This window comes from Hylobates moloch, unplaced genomic scaffold (genome assembly GCF_009828535.3).
Source record: "Hylobates moloch isolate HMO894 unplaced genomic scaffold, HMol_V3 SCAFFOLD_6, whole genome shotgun sequence".
NCBI classification, from domain to species: Eukaryota; Metazoa; Chordata; class Mammalia; order Primates; family Hylobatidae; genus Hylobates; species Hylobates moloch.
The window spans coordinates 108,758,702-108,782,462 of NW_026652281.1; the positions used below are offsets into that span (position 1 = coordinate 108,758,702).

At 36.4% G+C, this 23,761-nt stretch overlaps 1 protein-coding gene across 1 annotated transcript in view; it reads left to right on the forward strand.

The window, feature by feature from the left end:
* Window positions 1-13,897: 13,897 nt before the first annotated feature.
* The window catches only part of HYDIN (HYDIN axonemal central pair apparatus protein), a 397,956-nt gene continuing 388,092 nt past the window's right edge, over window positions 13,898-23,761 (forward strand). The window contains exons 1-3 of the mRNA XM_032157850.2: window positions 13,898-14,035; window positions 15,807-15,932; window positions 21,745-21,864. Of these exons, the coding sequence (XP_032013741.1) occupies window positions 13,901-14,035; window positions 15,807-15,932; window positions 21,745-21,864 (381 nt within the window). The 5' untranslated portion in view covers window positions 13,898-13,900. The remainder of the gene's footprint in view (window positions 14,036-15,806; window positions 15,933-21,744; window positions 21,865-23,761) is intronic.

Sequence of the window (23,761 nt, forward strand, 5' to 3'; positions counted from 1 at the left end):
AACCATTAAGTTTTGGGGCATCTATTGTTAGATGGCAATAGGTAATTGTTAGAGTAGGCTCACTCTTTTTATTGTTATCTCCATCATTTAGGTGAGGAAACTGAGGCTAAAAAAGATTTAAACCTAGGTCTGATGACCCCAACCCTTTGGTCTTAATGGAAATAAGATAGTTTCTCAGAGTTTTGGTTTATTACTGCTAACAGCTCTTTCTGAGAGGAAAACAAAAATTATTTTATTTTATTTTTGAGACAGAGTCTCACTCTATTGCTGGGCTGGAGTGCAGTGGTGCGATCTTGGCTCACTGCAACCTCCGCCTCCCTGGTTCAAGCGATTCTCCTGCCTCAGCCCCGTGAGTAGCTGGGATTACAGGCATGTGCCACCACGCCCAACTAATTTTTGTATTTTTAGTAGAGGTGGAGTTTAACCATGTTTGCCACAATGGTCTCGATCTCCTGACCTCATGATCCACCCGCCTTGGCCTCCCAAAGTGCTGGGATTACAGGCGCGAGCCACTGCACCCGGCCCAAAAATTATTTTTTTAAAACTGGGGGAAAACATTTTTATCAAGCAATGTTTATATTTATTTAAGTTTGTTAAAGGATCTGGGCTACTGTAATGCATGTGTAAATAGAAAAGGCAGTGTTTGACATTAAAGTTCTTTGAGATTTGTTTACATTTTACATGTTGTGTACTGGGTAGAAAGGATTTTAACTTGTTCAAAGATTTAACTGGGAGCAAAAAAATTTTTGCTGGCTTTTCTGCAAAGAAGAAAGGGGCTTGGGAATAAAAGATGGCAGAAAAAAAGTATAGGAAATGAGTTTTTTGAGACATTTAGGATAAAGAAAAAGCAAAGAGAGATGATAGAGATGGGGGTGAGGGTATGATTATGGTGATCATGATAGTTATTAATGTGACATGTACATGTCCCTGCAGCATCTGGAGGCATTCACTAATTTAATAATACATATTATGAAATTCTGCTTTACAAGGCTGCAGTCTACTCTAAATTCAAACTCTTTTAGAATCAGCTCCTTATGAGTTCCTAGAGGTGAACAGAACTCAATTCCCTACAGAAAAGGAATTTTGTGCTTAAGGATGTCTCCTCTAAAACGTTTCTTTTTTTTTTTTTTCTATTTTTTTAGAATTCAATGGTGCAAATCTGTAAAGACAGAGCTTTAATAGCAAACCCTATTCTGTCTGGTTCTTCTTCCTAAGAGTTAGCTGAGAATATATTTTTCTAACTTTTTAATATTCTCTGAAAGAAGACATTACATCATAGATACTGAACTCTTACTTAACCTGGACTCTGTTAAGTAGAAACACTGGAAGGAGCCAAAGGCTGACATTTTAAATTGAAAAAAAAACAAACCAAATGAGTGAAATAGTTCCTCTGAGAAATGTTTTGGCCTAGTGAAAATTCTCTTTTAATAAATGCAATTTAATATTCATTCAACAATTATTTACTGAGCTCCTTGTATGTGCCAATTACACGTGATCCCTATAGGCAAGAAGCTTACATTCTGGATTTAGAAACATGCTTGTAAGCAAATAATTACAATGCAATGTATTTGATGCATTTAATTAGAGGGGCATATGCAAAGGACAGAGTTATGGCACTCCTCGAGTGCACTAGAGAAAGCCTTCCTTCTGCAGATTCTTGAGATGGGTTTTGTAGGATGAACAGAAGTTTGCTAGGCAGATGGGGATCAGGATGTGAGGAAAGGATGAGCCTGTTAGAGGTATGAAATAGGCTGGCACATTTGGGGATTTGGGAAAAGTCATTATGATGGATGGATTAATTAATTAATTAACCATATTTATTAGATTAGTATATGTATGAGGCCCTGTACAGGGTGCTGGGAATACAGTGATGAAAAAGACAAAGTTCCTGTCCTCAAAAAACTTAAGAGTCCAGTGAGGGAAAGAGATGGATCAATAACCATGATAGGAGTGAGCACGAGGACCTGTGAGATCATAAGGAAGGGGCAGCCTTGGGAGTCATTCACGGCTTTCTGAAAGAGGTGACAGCTGAATCTGGAAGGACAAATGGGAATTAGTTGCCATGGGGTGGGAGCGCAAGAAAGGCATTCCTGGGGTTACATGTGAGTCTGTGGTGTGTTAGCACAGGACACATTCTGAACTGCTGGTTAAGCATCAAGTGCAAGACGGGCAAATTCCGGGGATGAACAGCATGCTAAGGAGTGTGGAGAGTGTTCTGGACTAAATGATTTTAGGCAGAGAAATGGCATGACCAAATTTTCCCTTTGGAAAGGTCACTGTGGCTGCAGCGTGGAGAATGGCTGGGGCATGATTCTGGAGTTGGGTAGGTCAGTTAAGTTGTTGCAGTTATCCAGGCAAGATGTGATTGTGACATTAACAAAGGCGGGGCAGCAGGGATGGAAAGGAGTGGTGAATTTGTGAGATACTAAGGAGGTAGAGTCACAAGCAAGGTGAGGGCAGAATCATGTCATGATCAAAAGCGTGGACTCTGGGACCACAATGACTGGTTCTATTCCGGGCTCTACACTTTGCTACTGTGTGAACTGGGGCAGGTTACTTACCTCCTCTATGCCTCAGTTTCCTTATCTGTGATATGGGAAGGGTAATAATACCTTCATCTAGGGTTGCTGTGGGGATTAAAGTAACTAAAACATATAATGCTTGGAACATTATCAGGCACATAGTAAGTAGTCCACAAATATGTATTATATGGTTAATTTGAGGAAAGAGAAGTCATAGGTGATGCCTACACTTGGGATATAGGCAATTGTGTGAATGATAATTCGTTCATGGCGGAATATAGGAGAAAGCAGAGCTGGGGGAACATGCTGAGCTTGAGGTGTCTGTGGACACCCTAAGTGGAAGCATCTTGTAGGCAGCTGGGTTGGTGGAGCTGGAACTCAGAAGAGATCTGAGTGGGATAAACCCTCTAGAATGGCAGGAAGAGAAATAGCTGCCGGGAAGAGAGCTAATACAGGAAACAGATGAGGTGGTCTAAGGGGCCCAGCAGAGGCTGCAGACACTGAATTTGCAAGGTTGTGAGTCTAGGCTGCTGTGTGGTTTTCTCTGGCAGTCCTAACAGCCTGGGTGTAGCAGAGAACTGGAACAGCTGGATTGACCAGTGTTAGGATTTTGCTGGTTATGACAGCAAGACTTGGAATCAGGACATTGACAGTATTGCTTAGACATGGTGACAAAACTGACTATGAGATCTAGGCTGAAGAGGGAAGAGAGTAGACATGAGATGGTCGAGCAAGCCAAAGAGGGGCCAGGAGATGAAAGGGCATGAGGAGGCAGAAGCCAGGTATAGTGGAAGAGAGAGAGAGAGAGCTGGCAAGTGGCAGCTCAGGATCACACATATAGAGAGGGGTGCCCTCTCCACCTCTCATCACAGTGTTTATTATTTTTAAATTTAAAAAGTAGCACATGTTTTCTGTAAAAACTTCAAACACTTTAGAAAAATCAAATCCATGTAGGAAGTAAAAGTCCCTTGTGATTCTTATAGTTTGTTATAATTGCATTACTTTAAATGCATTTTTAATAGTTTGGGATATGATCATCAGTGTTTTTCTATGCATTAGTTCTTAGTATTGTTTCAGAAATGGAATCATATCATATATACTGTTCTGAAACTTGCTTTTCTTCTCCTGATATGTCTTGTATGCAATAATTTCTTGTTACCTGTAAATCTTTGAGAGTGGGCTATTGGAACTAAAGATTATATTTAGGTAGAGAGCAGCATCTGGCAATGATGAGGTCTAGAGGGTATCTATGGGAACGCATATTGAAGTGTAATGGAGGTGAAAGTGTCTTGATTGAGTTTTTAACTACATAGTTGCTGCAGTCATCTGGGACCGCAGCAGATGTTGAGAGGCAAAGAGCAGTGTGATCCAGCTGGCAGAATCATCAATGAGTGAGTGTAAAGGTGTGAGTAGATGGAAGAGGTGAAGGCAGGGAAGCAGGTGTAAAGCTGAATGGCAGGAGCTGCCATCGAGTGGCATGGTTGAGCAGCATGTCTCCTCCTGCCATGGAGACAGGAACCAGATAGGGAACGAACCTTCCGTGTCAGTTGAGAAGCATGAACTTTATCCTATAGGACGTGGGGCGCAGGGGGAGTAGAATAGGACATTTACATATTTTAAAGATTTTGGGGGGTAAGAATGTGAAGACTAGAGGTCTGCAGCCCAGTTGGGAGACTATTGTACTAGTCTTGGAAAAAACATGAGGGCTTGGGGCTGAGGATAAGAGAGACGTTCAAGAATCCAATTGGATAGCACCTCATGACTGATGGAGTGAGGGTGAGGGAGCAGAAGGGTTGAGGAAGATTCTCAGACTACTGGCTTGAGAGATGACAAATTGAGATTATGAGAAATAGAGGAAGAGGCAGAACAAGGAGCATGTGTGTATATGCACAGGGGAAAAGGGGTGCAGAGGAATAGAATGGCTATTTAATGAAAATATAGTTCTAGGAGTTTGTGAAATTAACTTTAAAAAATAAAAATATATTCTAGATGGAAACTGAAGTTTTTGAGATATGTCTCACTGGTACAGTAAATGTCCTATGAAAAGTAGGTGCTCTGCCAACAGGGTGACTAGAGTCAACAATAATAATTTAATTGTATATTTAAAAATAACAAAAAGTATAATTGGATTGTTTGTAACACAAAGGATAAATGCTTGAGGTGGTGGATACCCCATTTACCCTGACATGATTATTGCACATTGCATGCCTATATCAAAATATCTCAAGTACCCCATAAATATAGATACCTACTATGTACCCACAAAAATTAAAAATAAAAAATTTAAAAAGTAGGTACTTTGTTATCCAGACCTCTTTACTTAAAAAACTCTTTGGTTCATGGACACTTTTACTGTATCTTGACCTGAGCAAGGTCTTTAAAAGCAGGGTGTTAAACTGACCCATGGATTAATGCATGACTGAAGGCATTCCAGAGACATGAAGGCCTGTGACCCACTTGCATCGATTCAGTTCTTTGGTAGATATTGGAGCAGTGGACTAGGTGACTCATTTTCAAATAGTGTTTTACCCCTACTCCAGAATGTTGATTCTGTCTAGCCTGCTGGTAGATTATGCATTAGATATTCACATGCATCCATTATAGACAAGTCACTACGCATTACAGTCTCTACCTCAAGGAGCTTATAAAATGTCTATTAAGATTAGAATAACCACATATATAACTTCCAAGTAGAAGGTTTTAGGTGCTATAAAAGGGAGCAAAAAGTAAGCAACTAGAAGGTCAAAGAGGCTGAACAGTCGTTTTCAGCTGATAGAAATTGCTTTAATAAGGAAATTACATTTGAATCAGAGAGGGATCTGTGCAGATGTGGAAGGACATTGTAGTCAGAAGGAGCAAGCATGAGCACATTTTTAGGGAAAATACCTTAATCCTTGATACAGAGCTGCAAAAGCATGATCTAAGTACTACAGGCTGAAATTGCAACATACGGTTAGTGATCAGGTACAAAAGAAAGTGGCCAAATACTTTAAAGTACTGAAGAAATGAGTTTTGATTTAAAAAAAAAAGACCTTGGTCATCAGATTTTAACAAGATAACTATATTTTGGTTTGATAAAAGGAGGACAGTCTGTTGAATTAGAGTGGCCAGTTTAAATTTACAACAAAGCTTGTGAATACAACTTTTCATATTTGGGATAAGTTCTTGCCATGATATCCATGCATCAAAGGATATGCACAGTTTTTAAAAATTGCCAAAAGGAGATTACTGATTTACATTCTACCTATAGCATATGAGAGTGTCCACCTTAAACATCCTTGTCAACAAAGTTTTGCCAGTCTTTCTTTTGTCTTGAAAAATTAAAAATATTGAAATAGTTATAGATACACAAAAAGTTGCAAGGAAAGTACAGAGAGGTCCCTCATACCCTTGACTTCCCATTTCCTCCAATGATTATGTTTTGTATAACTAGTACAGTACCAAAAGCAGAAAATTGTCATTGGTTCAATGTGCATGTGTATAGGTCTATGTCAATTTATCACAGGTGTAGATTTGTTTAGCCAACACCACTATCAAATACAGAAAATTTCTTTATCAGATTCAGTAATATCATAGAAATGAACTCATAGCTTATAGGGAGTGAAAAATTTCCTACTAGCTAATTTTCTCCTTTTTACCCCAACGCCGTAAGACTTTACCTGTCATTTTATTTCTTCTTTATGTGTCTGTTCCATCACCATAAACATCTCCTTGGAGCTATCCCTTTATAATCACCTCCTCACCATCCCTAATCCCCAGCAACCACTAATTTGCTCTTCATCTCTATAATTGTGTCATTTTGAGAATGTTATATAAGTGAAATCACAGTATGTGACCTTTTGAGATTAGCTTTTTCTCTTTTTTTGCTCGAGATGCATCCAAGTTGTTGTGTCAATGTTTCATTTCTTTTTATTGTCAAGTAATATTCCATGATGTGGATGGACCACATTTTTGTCTCATCATTCACCTATTGAGGAACATTTTGGTTGTTTATAGTTGCTGGCTATTGCAGATAAAGCTGCTATGAATAATCATGTACAGGTTTTGGTGCAGACGTAAGTTTTCTCTGGGATAAATGCCCAGGAATGTGATAGCATGTGGTAAGTATATGCTTAGTTTTCTAAGAAACTGCTCAACCATTTTTCAGGGTGGCTGTACCATGTTACATTCCCATCAGCAACAAGAGAAACAGTTTCTCTGCATCCTTGTTAACATTTGACAATGTCACTATTTTTTTATTTTAGTTCTTCTGATGGTGTGTTAGGTTGTTCTTCCATTGCTATGAAGAAATACCTGAGACTGGGTAATTTATAAAGAAGAGACGTTTAATTGGCTCATGGTTCTGCAGGCTGTCCAGGAAGAATGGCAGCAGCATCTGCTCGGTTTTTGAGGGGGCCTCAAGGAAGCTTACAATCATGGCGGAAGGCGAAGGGAGAGCAGGTGTTTCACATGGTGGGAGCAATAGAGGGAGAGTGTTGGGGGAGATGCCACTCACTTAACCTCCAAGCCGTGAGGGATTTGCCCCCATGACCCAAACACCTCCCATCTGGCCCCACCTCTAACATTGGGGATTGTATTTCAACATGAGATTTTACAGGGACACATATTCAAACTATATCAGAGACATATATGTTATTAACTCATGGTATTAATTTGTGTTTACCTGATGGTTAGTGATGTTAAACTTCTTTTTATATGCTTTTGGTCATCTGTATATCCTCTTTAGTGAAATGTCTCTTCGTATCTTATTTCTAATTGGATTGTGTGTTAAGCAGAATAATGTCCCCCACCCCTGAACGTGTCCATGTCCTAATCCCCGGGAACCTGGGAATATGCTAATTACATGGAAAAGGAGAATTAAGGGATTTTTTTTCTTTGACTTTAGTTTTAAGAAATTTGACTATGATGTGTTTTGACATGGTTTTCTTTAGACTTATCCTGTTTAGGATTCATTTAGCTTTTTGACTCTGTCATTTTTTGCCATACTTGGAACATTTTCAACCATTATTCGTTAAAATACTTCTTCAGCCTACCCCTCTTTCTCCTCTCCTTCTAGGACTTTGATGACATGCATGTTAGATCTTTTGTTTTAGTCCCACAGGTTCTAAAATGTTTATTTGCTTTCTTTATAGTTTCTGTTTCTTTGTTGAAACTTTCTATTTCCTTGATGAGACTTTCCATTTTATCATTTGCTTCAAGTATGTTCATAATTATATGTTGCAGCATTTTTATAATGGCCTCTTTAAAATCCTAGTCAGAAATGCTAACATTTGTGTCATCTCAGTGTTGGCATCTGTTGATTGCCTTTTCTCATTAAAGTTGATATTTTCCTGGTTCTTGAAATGATGAGTGATTTTCTGTCAAAACCTGGGCACTTAGGATATTATGAGACTCTGGATCTTACCCGAATCATCTGTTGTAGTAGCCCTCCTCTGATACTGCTCCACCTAGGGGTCGGGGGTGGCACTGCCTCATTTCCTCCTGACTCTCCGCTAGGCCTCCTCTGACACCACTCTAGCATGACAAGGAAGGGTTGGCTTTGGGAGACCCTATTACCACTGAGTGAAGTAGACATCCAGCCTCCCCACATGGCTTCCACTGACATGAAAGTGTGTTTATGAGTTGTTTTCATTACTGCCTAACAGGGATGGAAATCTGTACTCCTCCCTTGGCCTTCTCTGACACCATGTTGACGGAGGTGTTAAGGCACTTTGTTACAACCTGGTGAGGGTGAAAGTCTAGGTTCACTATTCTGTGTTTGTTGGTGGGGTTGCAGTTTTTCCTCTGGTAGGTGGCTACAGTAGAATAGTTTTGCCTAAAAGTTTTGTCTTGCTGGGCAATTCTTTTTCTCTTCTTCTTCTCTTTTTTTTTTTTCTAGAGAGAGCACGATTTTTTGGGAACTTATTTTTGTCATGTTTGTTGGCCTTTCCAAACTATTGGCTTGTCCAATACAAAGTCTGGGGTAAATTAGGCAAAATAAAACTGAGGGAACTCATCAGTCTGTTATTCCTTGGATCTGAGGTCCCTAGCTAGTCTGCAGTCTTTTCAGAACCTTTTAGTCTTCTTTTGTTTACTATATGTATAAAATGCCTATAATTTTTAGCTATTTTTAATGGAAGGAATAAGTAAAAATGTCTGCTCTATTTTATCAGTAGTGGAAGTCCTTTGCCAGTTTTAAAAATGGGTCTAGTATATTAATCTTTTTCATTGTGAAAATTTTAAAACATGCAAAAATTAGAGATAATAGTAAAATCCGGCTTCAACAATTCCCAACATTCCTCTGGTCTTATTTAATCTGTCCTATACATGCATACAAACACGCACTTTTTTTAATTGTTATCACAGATATTTAATGAGTAAAAGATATAAATGATCTAAATGTTGACTATTAGGAAAACGTCATTGATTATAGTTGACTGATATGATAGAATATTATGTAGGTGTTAAAATTGATGTTTTCATGTAGTTTTTTTTCTTTTTCTTTTTCTTTTTTGAGACGGAGTCTTGCTCTGTCGCCCAAGCTGGAGTGCAGTGGCTCGATCTCGGCTCCCTGCAAGCTCCACCTCCTGGGTTCACACCATTCTCCTGCCTCAGCCTCCTGAGTAGCTGGGACTATGGGTCCCCGCCATCGCGCCTAGCTAATTTTTTTGTATTTTTAGTAGAGACGGGGTTTCACTATGTTAGTCAGGATGGTCTCCGTCTGATCTCCTGACCTCGTGATCCGCCTGCCTCGGCCTCCCAAAGTGCTGGGATTACAGGCGTGAGCCACTGCGCCCAGCCTTTTTTTTTATTTTTCTATTTTTTTTTTAAGTTCTGGGGTACATGTCCAGGATACGCAGGTTTGTCACCTAGGTAAACGCAAACACACACATTTTTTCCTGTAGTATTTTAAAGTATATCTCAGATAAGATTTATTTTTACCTGTAAATAATTCATTAAATATCAGATAATAACTTTTACAAAAAATGAGACCCATAATACTATTATCCTTCTCAACAAAACAAACAATTATTTTTAAAACTATTTTATGTTTATTGACATACTTAGCAAATAATAACAACAACAATAGCAACACTAATTTTTTGGATTGGGTATAGTTTGATAGGAGTATTAGTTAATGAATTAAAAATAAAAATGTTTAATCTGATGAACAGTAATTATTTTATATCATCCATTATTCAGTTTTTAAAATCATAATCCAAACAAGGTCTACTCTTGTATTTGGTTGGTGTAAGACTCTTTTAATTCATAACTTCTCTCTCTCCTTCCCTTCTTTTCTCCTTCTCACCCTTCTCTCCTTCTCCTCTCTCTTTCATGCTATGTTTATTGTGAATAAACTGAGTCATTTTCCTATAACATTTGTCACATCCTGGATTTAGATTAATTGTATTCTTACAGAACATACATGTTCCTCCTTTCCCTCTATCTCCTGCAATTGGGCTGGTAGGTCAGAGACTTAGATTTAGGTTTAGATTTGTGTCAATAGTACTACATAAGTGGTGCTGTGTACTGCGTCACATCAGGAGGCACATAATGCCTGTGTTTTACTCTTTTAGTGTTAAGATTAATTTAGAGGACTCAGGTGTTGATTGAGCCATTCTCAGGTTCTTCAGCAACATCTTACCTAATTATTTTAGCACTGATGATCCTTCGTTGCATTAGGGGCTGCAAAATGGTGATTATTTTTCTGTCATTTTTCTGCGTTTATTAGTTGGAATTCTTTTATAAAGAGTAATTTTCTTTCATCAACTATTTGGTTAACCTGCAATGCAATTTATACAAAAATAGTGCAGAATAAATGGTTCTTTCCTTTTATTATTTCCAAAATAATTAGTTTTGTGCTTTAGCAACTTCCAAAGGTGACCAATTATTTTTTTAAAGTCTCATTTAAATTTAGATTTAAAAAAACGAATCCATTGCCTACTTTTTTTTTTTTTTTTAATGCTCAAATTGTCTCATCATTGGTTAATGGGAACGCTTTCAAGTTGCTCTGGATCCCTGACAACCCTGGTAGCTCTTGATAACATTCTTGTTTTATGGTATGAGACAATGTGCCAAGTTCACTGTATACATTTTGTACCCTTGTCCTCAAATTACCCATTTCTCCAAGGAGTTGTGATTCCTTTTAGTGGTAAATGGTGTTTGGATACCACAATCCAGGTCTCTGCACTGTCATTGCCACTGGATTTTCGTTGCTTATGGGCTTTTTCGGTGGGCAGGTTATTTAAAAAGAGATAATCATCACAAGCTTGTATTTATTTTCAATTTAAATGTTAAGATTATAGGGTTTCTTAATATAAAAACTTTTCTTGGTTTATACTTTTAAAGATACTGAAATGCTTGGTTCCTAACTATATTGATATAGCTACTTATTTGTTTTAAAAATATTATTACTAATATCATGACCAACAGCACGACTACTGGATAAATGATAAGATTTGTCTGCTCTTCTCTGTGTTTTGACAGCATATCTCATTGAGAATACAGTCAAAATATTGGGTTTTTTTTTTTTTTTTTTGAGGCAGAGTCTTGCTGTGTTGCCCAGGCTAGAGTGCAGTGGCACGATCACGGCTCACTGCAGCCTCCACTCCTCAGGTTCAAGTGATTCTTCTGCCTCAGCCTCCTGAGTATTTGGGACTACAGGCACATGCCACTATGCCCAGATAATTTTTTGTATTTTTGGTAGAGACAGGGTTTCACCATGTTAGCCAGGATGGTCCCGATCTCCTGACTGCATGATCCGCCTGCCTCGGCCTCCCAAAGTGCTGAGATTACGAGTGTGAGCCACTGTGTCCGGCCAAAAATATTGTGTTTTAAGGTTGGTTGGAATAATTGTTTTCTCTCCGTGGTTATGACACCAGCTGGATATACAACAAGGTTCTTTTGTTTCAGTTTCTTTTTTATTTTTAAGAATTGATTTTCCCATTTCTTTTTTCATTTTTGATGTGTAAAACACTTACATGGTTCGAAATCAACACTATATAGTGAGGTACATTCAGAGAAATCTCTCTTTCATTCCTATCTCCTCTACCCTGTTCCTTTATTCCTTCTGTAGGTAACCACTCTTATTGGTTTATGTATCGTTTCATATTTTAGCTAGTGTATCATTTGGATAGATTCCTAGAGTAGGGATTGCTGAGTCAGATGTACGTGCATGTGTAACTTTGCTAGATATTTTATAACACCATATTTTTAGCTCTTTGTAACTGTAATCGTATAATCAAAAAGGATAATGTAGTTTCTTCCTTTCATGGATTTTTACTTTATGTTGTCCTTTAATAGAAGACTTTAAAATTTCCAGGAGAATGGGCCTTCCTGTTTCTTTGTTTTGTTTTTAAGTTTCTAGTTTTGTTGTATTATGATCAGACTGTTGTTTCTAATATTTCTAGATTATAGAACCACTGGTATTTTCTTTGGTATTATACTTTTAATATATAACCAAATTTTTGTCACCATTCTATTTGCTATTGGGGAGGTATATTTTCTATTATTAGGATGTAGTGTTTGATACATATTCCTAAACCTATTTAATGTGTTACGTCATTCATATCTTTTATGGTCTTACTTATTTTTTTGTCCACCTAACAGGTCTTACTAAGAGTAGTTTATTAAAATCTCCTGTTATTTGTGTATTTGTTTTTCCTTGCATCTCCCATAATTTCTGCTTTATATGGATGGTTTTTGTGCTATTTTGGTGCATAGATAATAATAACTGTTGCATCACCATTTTGAATTATGGTGTTTCGCACTCTAAAATATTCTTCTTTGTGTTGTTAATGATATTTTAAAAATCTATCTTAAAATCAAGACCACAATCTTTGCTTTTTTATTGCTTCTGTTGTTGTCACTACCCAGCTGTGACAGAATGGGCTCCCCAACCAAAATTTGGTTTGGATGTCAAGATTGGTGATGCCACTCATGCACCTAGAAGATATGAAAAGGTTATGGTTTACATAATGAGGCTTTCTGTGAGAGCAGGGCAGGCTCCCAAACAGGTTCAAAAGTAGCTTGAATCCAGTCGTGCCAGCTGCTTGGGAGGCCTAGGTTGGAGGATTACTTGAGCCTAGGTGTTCAAGACCAGCCTGGTCAACACAGCAAAAACCTAGGGCGGGGGGAAAAAAGATAGAAATCCTCTTCTTGGGAAGCAGTATTTAAAAAAAATAAATAACTTGAGAATAGGGAAAAGATAATGGTTTGGCTTTCATTGTGGTTAAGGGTGGGGCTATAATAATAGTTCTTATGCAGTCTGGGCCTTGTATTGTTTGAACTTTCCACTGGTACCAAAGGAGGGAACACCTGAGCTTTCTTATCAGCTTGTCCAAAGGTAGGGCGATATTAGTTTCATTCCATTACTTTATTCTCTTCTTAATGAGCTGCAATTATAGCATGATGGATCTTCCTTGACTGTCTTCTGTTTCATTGATTGCCATCTTAGAGGCTTTCTGCCATAATGACCTGTTTTTCCTTTTTTAAAATTTCATATTCATTTCCTTGGGTGTTTTACTGCTTTATTTCAGTGTGCCTTATTATATTTTCCTTCAAATCTCCTTTCCTTTATATAGCTCTTCCTCCTATGTCTTGGTCTGGTACTTCCTTACTGTCTTGTGAGGTTTTTTTTTTTTTTAATGGTTTTAGCGTTTTTAATTTGGTATTTTATCAAGAATTTTTAGTTAGTTCTCTTTTTTAGCACAATGATTGGATAACCTAGCCTGCTATTAATAAAAATAGAAATCCCTACCTAGTCATAGATGGTTTTCTGAACTTGCAAGTGTTCTGCCAGAAGTCTGAGCAAGAATATGCAAAAGGGAGATGCCATATTTCTTTGATTCAGAGATATTGGGTGGCTATTCACTGGCTTATTTATGACTATAAGCTTTAAAACTTTTCCCAGAAATTTCCTTTCCCTGTCTTATCTCATGCTATTTTGAATCTCTGTCCAGCTGTGAAGGCCTGTAAACTTGTGTTTATTCTGTTTGAAGGGTTGATTCTCATAACAGAGAGCTTTCAAATATGTAGGTAAATTATCAAACTATTTAGTGTGTTTATTGGGCAGTGTTTGTTTTTCTCATTGGGAAGATAAAAGGGGCAAAATGTAGAAGTAACTTGTATTTCCATGTCTTCCTGAGCTTAGTCTAGAATCCCTTATTTTGTCTGAAATGGATTCTAGATCTTGGGAGAAGGATAAATCTAGTCACATGGAATAGAATCCTTTGTTAAGATATTTGTTCCAAGATTTGGATTTTGGAAGATCAGTATTTTCTTAACCTTCCTGTATTTGAAAAAGCTTAAAAAAAAATTGTGACCTGTGTTCAGGAATTAACTGTATTTGTTCTAAGACTTTTTTTTTTCACTCTTAGGTGAGAAAAAAATTACTAAAAATGACAAGTAGAAGACTTGAGGAGTCCATGGGGGCTGTTCAGATGGGATTGGTCAATATGTTTAAAGGATTTCAAAGCAAGGTTTTGCCACCCCTGAGTCCAAAGGTGGTTACAGAAGAAGAAGTAAACCGAATGGTAATGTATCAGGAAATTAATATGTAAAATACTTAATGTAATCTCCTTAGGAGAATGACAATTGCTACTTGGCATTCTCAGAATGCCAAACAGAATTACTGACTGATTAATATCAGTTTAGTTATAATGGTAACTTTCTGCAGTGTAGGTACCTTTTAAAGCCTGAGAAGTTTTGAAATTGCATACATACGTTAAAGTAGAGGCTTGATTTGCTTAAACTAATCAGTTGAAGTGAGACTTGACAAATGAACTATTAAGATTTTCTAAATATTAGGTGGCACCATGACAAACTGTCATTTGTTTAGTTCAAAAACAGTCAAATATCAGAATTTCGTAGGATTCAACCTAATTATTTACTACCTACTGATTGGTAAGAGTAATTTTTGTCTGTATATTTATAGAACACAGAGCATTAAAATAATGACTAAGTGGTATTTAAGAAAAATACGTATTTTTCCTGTTCTTTAAAATAAAACATATTTATAGCTTTAATTATTTATAATGATTGGTGATAATTTATGAACCACATGGTATAGAAAATATTAGCAAAAATGTATAGAGCCAGGTATAGTGTTCACTACATTTTAAAAACTAATCTTCAGTTGCATTCCAATTAGAGAAATAAAATCAATCATTATTCTCTTTTGTGATAGTTGTTGGTACATATTTAAAGAAACTCCTGGCATTTTGCTTTTAAGACCTAATTATTTTAATTTAAATCACAATATAGCTGACACCTCTTAACATTTTATTATCCTTATCTGGGTTCCAATCAAAAAGATCTTAACCAAGTTGAAAGCTGTATTAGAAATATACCTTCATTTAAATGGATTCAATCACAGAAATAAAATCTGTAGAAAAATAAGCATTCTTAAAGTACATTGTGTTTAACCCAAGGCAACATAAATCAGCTAAGTTATATACCGTCAAATGTTTTTTAAAAATCTTGGCATATACTTAAGCATTATGTAGCTACCAATGATCATAATCTCTCTGCACGTATAGTAGGAAAATTCTAGAACCACAATTACTATCATTGGTTCTGGGTAACTAATCCCTTGTTGGGTTAGTTTTATTTAAATGCTAGGTTACTTTTTTTTCTCATAACATTGGAAAGGATAAAAGCATTTTGTGTTCTTACTGGGGTGTGTGAATGTGACTGGCTGTGGGATCTGCTGATTAGCTCAGAGCTCTTTCAAGGCGAGGTCTAAATGCACCGTTGTGATGTCTCTAAGGTTCAAGCTCATTCCTAAGTGATGTAGTCACACTTCCTAGATCTTTGCAATTTTATAAGATTTCTCTCTAACATCATATCATAGTTAAACACCCAAAAGCTTTGTTTGCGTATTGTAATGTTAGTTGAGAAATAGAGGTGTTTCAAACTCCTGGCTTTTGAAGCCCTTGAGTGACTTTACAAACTGAGAGTTTTATGCACAGATGCCTCTTCTGAGCATAAATGTTAAGCTCTCTGGACATGTTCTTGTGCAATTTCTTGACTTTTTTCTCTCAGGTTCTTTTGTGTGATTCCTTCAAAATCATAAGGAAACAGCAACCACATGTCATTTTCAATTACCATGCAAAGACCTCAAAAGTGCATGGGTACTTCTCTTATATAATTTACTTATTTTAAATATTTTATAAGGGAACTTAGTGGCATTCCAGAATTATCCTGAAAGCTGCAAACACAAATTATTCATTACTGGTACTTATGAAAACACTTTTTCAGTACAACCACTTATGAATCTTTGGTTCTTATTGTTTTACATTCTAGCTTACACCCTCAGAGTTCCTGAAGGAAATGTCCCTGACCACCGAGCAGAGACTGGCAAAAACACGTTTGATGTGCCGACCACAGATCATCGAACTCTTAGATATGGGGGAAACAACACATCAGAAGGTAGCTGCTCTCTGTCGTACTTGCATATAAAGTGGGCCCTGGCACAACACGAAAATTCCAGAACAATAACTAAGTAAAATTTGTTTCTTGGCTACCTAATCCTTTATTGGGTTTGTTTTCAATTCTCCTTTTCTGCCTCTGAATATCTTCGTATCTGTGATTTGGTATGGTGAAGACTGCAAGTGCAAACCTCTTTTAAAATAACTTTTGACTAGTTATACTTCTTTCTTAGCTACTTCTGAATACTATTTGACACTATAGTTTACACAGGTTAGGAGTAATTCTAAGAATTATGTTAGTCAAGCTCAATTAAGTTATTGTCTTAGTGTAACAAGTAATCTCTCCTTATCTGAGCTGCCCACTAGAAAAGAAGGAGTTGGAATTGTTAATTAAAGTAGGCATTAGTTGTCTATTCGGGCTCATTTCCAATAACAGACATATCCTTTTAGTCTCTAAAGAATAGTGATTTTATCATGTTTCTATATTTGAATGTAAACCATACATTCCAGGCTTTCGGAGCATATGATTATAAAAGCTTTGGTTTCCTATTTTTAATTAATTTCTTAAATTATATCCTTTACTTTTAATGCACAGATTATGGTATGAACCTCCAATAGTTGGGCTGCTGGGGAGATTAACCTCTTCTCAAAGAGTTCCCCAGAATTTTCCTTTGAAAATTCCTTAGAGTTTTTCAATGTTATGTTCCTCATGAAGAATGAGACTTTGAGGCTTGTCTGCTCTTACTGCTACACCATTACTTCCTTTGTCTAGGATATGCATAAGCTTCACTGTTCTGAGCATTGCTGGCTTTTTATTGTTTTGTCTGTTCCCCACAACCACCCTCCAAATTTGAGCGGAGGGAACATGGTCTTTTCCAAGACATTTCTTCTAATTAAGGGTCATTTCCTCTTTTCTGAAAGCATAACACGTTATCAGGCTATGAGGAATTTTTCATGTGTACTACTAGTGTGTGTATTTTAATGTGTTTTGACTCTGCTATAAAGGATGAGGAAATCAGATACTTTACATTTTCTCTCTTTTCCTCTTTAATTCAGTTGGTTATTTTTAAGTTATATTCTGAAATTTAATCATTTATCTCTAAGATGGGTGGCAGTCATCTATTAATTTTTTCAATAAGAGCTTATGAAGACTGTATTTCTTTGTTTTATATGTTTGATAATATTTGTGTCTTGCCTTTATACTGAACTGCAGATTTGTTACTTATGAAATTCTTGGGCCACAAATTTTCATAACAGATTTGCAGGCATTTTCCCCACGACCTTCTGACTTTAAAAGATGGTATGTAGAAGTCAGAAGCCAGCTTGATTTCTCCCCCTATAAGTTAATCTTTTAGCCCATATGCCTAAAGATTGTTTGTTATTATTTAAAGTTTAGTATTAGGATACCACTACATTTTTTCCTGAGGTACTGTGGGCCTTTATTTTATTTTTAGAAAGTTTTTCTTGAATTGTCAAGTATTTTTTCATATCATTTTTCAATGATGAATATGTTGGACCTTCTTTGCCCTTCTACAGCTTGCATTTCATCTCTCATTCATTTTAAACTTTCTGTTCATTTCCATTGCATTGTCATTACATTCATTAGGCTATCCTCTGTGTCCCTTACTTTGAGTTATGTACATATTTCTTTTATGCTTCATTTTTTACCAGACCAGACCTGGTTCAACAGACCTCTTTAATCATCCCGCTTCTCACCACTTCCTCCACCACCATTCCAGTTTAAGCCACCATTATCTAGAATACTGACATAGCCTTACTATTTCCATCTCATTCTCCCTCTGCCCCCATTATCACAAAGCAGTAAAAGTAATTTTTAAAATGTAAATCAGAACATATTGCTTCCATGTTGTCTCATAGCATTTGATATAGTGAGCATCTCTTTTTTGTACCCTTTTATTCACTTGTATCTGACATGGCATACTCATTTGATTTTCTTTCTACTTTTCACTGATTTGATTTTTGCTTATTTTATTTGTTGGATTATTCACTCATTTCTGATCACTAAATATTAGAGCTCCCAGTACTTGGTACTTGAACTTCTTTCTCTTCTGAACTCACACCTTAGGTCACCTCTTCTAGGAAAAAAGCCTTTAAATTCTACTTTTTGATGATTACTTTTATATTTATATCTCCTGCCACTGTCTATCCCCTGAACTGTGGATCATATAGTCAGCTTAATGTATGGTTGGCAGTGCAAACTTAATATATTTAAGATCTAATTGTAGCTTTACATTCCATCTCTAAAAGCCTGATCTTTCCTCTTTGTCTCTTTCCTCCTGCTTTTCATACCCCCACTTATATGTTTTCCTAGACCAAACACTTTGGAGTTGTATTCCTGATGCCTCTCTTTTTTTTACATCTTATGATCCAATGCTAAGTGCTATGAATTCTGCCTTCACAAATGTATCTTTAATCATACCACTTCTCACCATGTTCTGCACCACCATTCCAGTTTAAGCCACCATTATCTAGAATATCAAAATTGCCTCCCTGTTTCCATCTTGTTCTCCCCCTGCCCCCATTTTCACAAAGCAGTATCAGTGATTTTTTAAAATGTAAATCAGAACATGTTACTCTCATGTTTAAAACCGTCCAGTGACTTCCCATTACTCACATAATAAAATCTAAACTCAGTGCCAAAACCTCTAAGGTCCTGTACCATCTAGTCCTGCCTTCCTCACGGACCTCTTTGTCTTCTACTCTTTTCCCTCTCATTCTCTTCTCACTGCATTTTCCCTATGCTGCTCTTCAGACACTCAAAGACAATTTCCATCTGAAGGACTTTGCACTTGCTTTCCCTTCTAACTGGAGTGCTATTCTAAAATCTTAGTGTGACTTGCTTCAGACCTCTACTTAGAAGTCATCTCAGAGAGGCCTTCTCTTGACTGCCTATCTAAAAGAGCAGCCGCCTCCCAGTCTGCCATCCCCTTGTCCTGCTTTAGTGTTTTTTCACAGCCTTTTCACTACCTGACTTTATGTGCTGTATTTCTATATTTTTTGTATGATCACTTGAGCTTCAAGAATGTCAACTTCATGAGGTTAGGGCTTTTTTTTGACTTTGTTCGCTATGTTCAGCATACAAAAAAGAACGTGGCACATGTTGGAAACTCAATATTTATTGAATGAAGACATGAATTTTTAATCTCTCCTAACTGCTCACTTCTTTACATTCTTAAATATTTGCTTTGTGCTCTTTAACTTTTTTTTCCATTATGCTCTTTGAGCTTATGGTGAAATGATGTAGTTAAGACTGATTGCTTCATGGCAGAAATTTAATTAGCCAGAAATTAAAGAGTATATACTCTATTATTCCACTTATATAATCAAGAAAACTAACCTATGATGTGAGAAGTAGATTAGCTGTGTTACCTTTGTCGTAAATCAAGTGACCATATATTTAATAATTGGTTTGGGGGCTTTCTAATCTGGTACATTTATTTTTATGATAAATCTTGTGCCAATATCTCATTATCGTTACTGTGGTAACAGTATATGATATGTAGTAATATAATTATCATGTTGTGCTACCTGATAGAGTAAATCCTCCTATCTTGTTCTTCAAATGTATCTTCTCTATTCTTGGTCCTTTGCGTTTCCATGTAAATTCAATCAGCTTTTTTGTTTTAAAAAAAAAAAAACCTGCTGGGATTTTTTTAAAGTATTGCATTGAATTTTTAGATAAATTTGGGGAGTATTTGACATCCTGAAAATATTGAATCTTTTAATTCATGAAAAGAGTATATTCCTGCATTCAATTAGGTCTTCCTTAGTTTCTCTTAATAATGTTTTTAGTTTCTGGATAAAGGTCTTATACATCTTTCATTAGATTTATTTCTATGTGTTTTACATTTTAGGATACTATTTTAAGTAATATTGTTTATAAATTTCATATCCTAAATGTTCATTGCTAGTACCTAAAAATAGAATTGGTTTTTGTATGTTGACCTTGTACTCAGTGACCTTGATAAATCACTTATTAATTCTAATAAGACAGTTATTAGAATAATTTATTTGTCGGTTATTTTGAATTTTCGAAATAAGTAATTACTTTGCCTGGGGAAAATGACAGTTTTGTTTCTTCTTGTTTGATTTCTAGTACTAAAACAACCTTGAATTTCTGAGATGAACCCAACTCGGTCGTGATGTGTTATCGTTTTTATGTAGTGCCGGTTTCAGTTTCAGTTTGCAAATGTTTTTTTCTCTCTCTCTTTCTTTCATCTATCTGTCTATCTACCTATGGTTTATCAATGAGACTGGCCTGTAGTTTTCTTTTCCCTTAGTGTCTTTCTCAGATATATAAAGGAGATTATGCTAACATTATAGACTGAGTTGGGAGACATTTCATTTTTTTGTTTTTCTTTTCTTTGGGAAAGTTTCTGTAATACTTGAGTTGTTTCTTTTATGTTTGGTAGAATTTGCTTGTAAAGCTATCTGGGTTTGGAGTTTTCTCTGTAAAAGGTTTTTATTTACAGATATAATTTCTGTAATAGTTTTAGAACTATTCAGATGTTCTGTTTCTTCTTGTGCCAGTTTTGATACATTTTTATTGTATTTTTCTAGGAATTTGTATTTTTATCTATATTTTCACATTTATTGACATAATATTTATTATCTTTTTACTGAATTTGGGTTATATTGTAATATTCCCATTTCCATTATTTGTATTTGTTCTTTGTGCCTTCTGTCTTATTTTCTTGATCAAACTCACTAGGTATTTTGTCAGTTTTATTAATCTTTTTAAAGACCTGAATTTCGCTTTGTTGTTTTTATAGTATAGTTACTTTTATTTCATTAATTTCCTCTCTTGTTTTTGTCATGTCAATTTTTTCTTTCTTTGGATTTATTTTGCTATTTATTCTAACTTATTAAGATGGATACTTACAGCTGCAGTTTTCAAACTGTGTGCCAGGGTGCCCCAGGGTGCAACCGTGAACTCACAGGGCATCATCGCATAGTCTGAATTTTCAAGGGAAACCTGGCAATACCCAAAATCGACTGGATGCTAAACAGGCTACTAGCTTGGGGTAATTCGTAGTTTCAGCATTAGATGATGTTATATTCACTTTGATGATGTCATACTTTACAAACCTGGCTTCTCAGTGGTTGGTCAAATAAAAAGCAAGTACTTTGTGAAAATCAAAATAGAGCAGGAAATGAGGGGTCCAAGTCCAATTCAGTTCTGTTGTTCAGTGCCCAACCAGGGCACACATCCCATTAGTAAGCTAGTTATTTGTATTATTGGTTTGTATGATGAGAATTCATTTAGAGTAACCATGTATTTACCCCTTTGTTATTCTCCTTTCCTTCCTGCATCTCTGAACTTCTGAGAGAAATTCTCTTCTCCATAAAGAATACCCTTTGGTATTTCTTTTAGAAGTTAGTGACAACATTTTTCAATTTTTATTTCTCTGAAAATGTGTTTATTCAAACTTCGTTTTTGAAGGGACTTTCCTCAGGTAAAAAATACTATGCCTGCAGAGTTTTTGTTTTCTTTTCAGGATTAAAAAAATTTTATTCCTCTGCCTTCTGACTTGTGTTATGTTGAAAAGTAGGCATGTGTTTTTGCTCCTTGAAAGTTAAATATTCTATTTTTTTCCCTCCAGTTTCTTTTACACATGCTTTTGTCCTGTGTTTTCAGTGCTTTTACAATGATGTACCTGGGTATGGATTTCTTTTTGAATATTTCCCATGTTTAGTTTTAATATCCACAGGTCTATGTAGTATTTTCTTATCTTCCCCAGTCATTTTTGTCAATGTGTGACTATAACAATAATTTACTCTTTCAACTGAAGTTTTCAGGAATTGACCTGGATCAGGCATTATTCCAGCCCTTTCCATCAGAAATTATATTTCAGAACTACACTCCCTGTGAAGTCTATGAAGTTCCACTGATTTTGAGGAACAATGACAAAGTGAGTATGTTCACTGGGGTGAGTGAACTCTTCTAGGATATATAAGAATGGGTTAAAGTAAAACGGGATCTTGAGGGATCTTTGATAAGTTATTTAATTTGATAGACTTAGGAAAATAGTATGAAAACATGTTCTTTGATTGTAAACTTAATGACGACAAGGCTGTGTCTGTTTGTTGCTATATGTTGAGTCCTAACCAGTGCCTAACAAGTAGTGAACTCCCAACATGTGCACTAACTTTTGTTGATTAAAGGATTGACCAGATGAATGTCACGGGGTTCTTATGTATGAAAAATTGGGCTAGGTTTTTATTTAAGACAGGGAAATTACTATTAATGTTTATGTAGTCTTCCTCAGAGACATCATTTCCCCAATTCAAGATATAAACTCTACTCATGAGAATTGCAATTGTTGAGCATATATATATATATATGTATGTGTGTGTGTATATATATATATGTGTATGTGTGTGTGTGTGTGTGTATATATATACATATATATATATATATGTATATATATTTTTTTGAGACAGAGTTTCGCTCTTGTTGCCCAGGCTGGAGTGCAATGGCACGATCTCGGCTCACTACAACCTCCGCCTCCCGGGTTCAAGCGATTCTCCTGTCTCAGCCTCCTGAGTAGCTGGGACTACAGGCATGCGCCACCATGCCCAACTAATTTTGTATTTTTAGTAGAGACAGGGTTTCTCCATGTTGGTCAGGCTGCTCTCAAACTCCTGAACTCAGTTGATCCACCCACCTCGGTCTCCCAAAGTGCTGGGATTATAGGCGTGAGCCACCGCGCCTGGCCGAGCATTTATATTTATATTCTCCAATGCATTTATATTCTGCAAATTGTACCTTTTTAAAAGCCTTCTTTTCACTTCTAAAAAATTTAGGTCCCTTTCCTTCTTTTCTGTCTTCTTCTTTCTATAGAAGATAGCCTTCAGAGTTTGTCCACAGTCAGTTTTGAAGGCTTCTCTCACTGTCTATGTCTTGTCTCTTTGCGATTGTAATGGAAGATTTCTTTTTCAGCCTTATGACTTTTTCTTTAGAGATAAATTAGGGCTTATTTCAAGAAAAGATATTAAATGCCTGAATAGTTTCTTGACACTTAACAATAATGAAAGAAAGAGTAATGCGGAAGTTCAGCATGAAGCACACTTGAGTGTGAAAAGTAATCAGATGGGGAGGAAGGCATTGGAGAGACGAAAAATCTGGGTATAAAGACAAGGAGGAATACTTTCAGGGGTCTAAGAATGTGGAGACGAAAAGTTCTAGCTATAAGACAAAATAGAAAGTAAGTGAAGACTATGCAAGAATCCAAAGCAAATGGGAAGACTTGCAGTTATATTTGGTACAGCAGCTCATTAAGGGAATCAGCAATGCCTTGCAGAGATCAATGGGGTGACAGCAAAGCCAGACTCTGGAGAAAATGGTCTGTTTCATTTTTTTCTGCAGTAGCGTTAGTAAGAGAAGCTCGTGGGACAGCAGTGAAAGAGAAGGAAAAGAACCGGAGGTATACAAGATTGTGTTCCTAGACCTCAAGAAGAGGTGAATTGCACAGACATTAGGGCTCTATCTTTTCATGCAGTTCAGTTCTCACTTCTGACACTTTTCCCTTGCTATATTACTTTTTGACTCTTGCTGAGGTATTTTTAGCCTACTAAAGTGGTACAGTCCAAAGCATCCTTTGGTCACCCCTCTCTGACCTTAAATAAGAAATGTTCATCAGTGGTTGTTTAATAGCAAATCAGGGTAAAGGGCACGTGTGAGTTTTGTCTGCCAGACACTCAGTTCTCATGGATAACCCAACATCTCTTGAAAAGATGCAGCCAGAGTGCTGGCCACATGGAAAGAGGGTCCCATCTTAGGAACATCCAGCTACCAACAAGCAGATA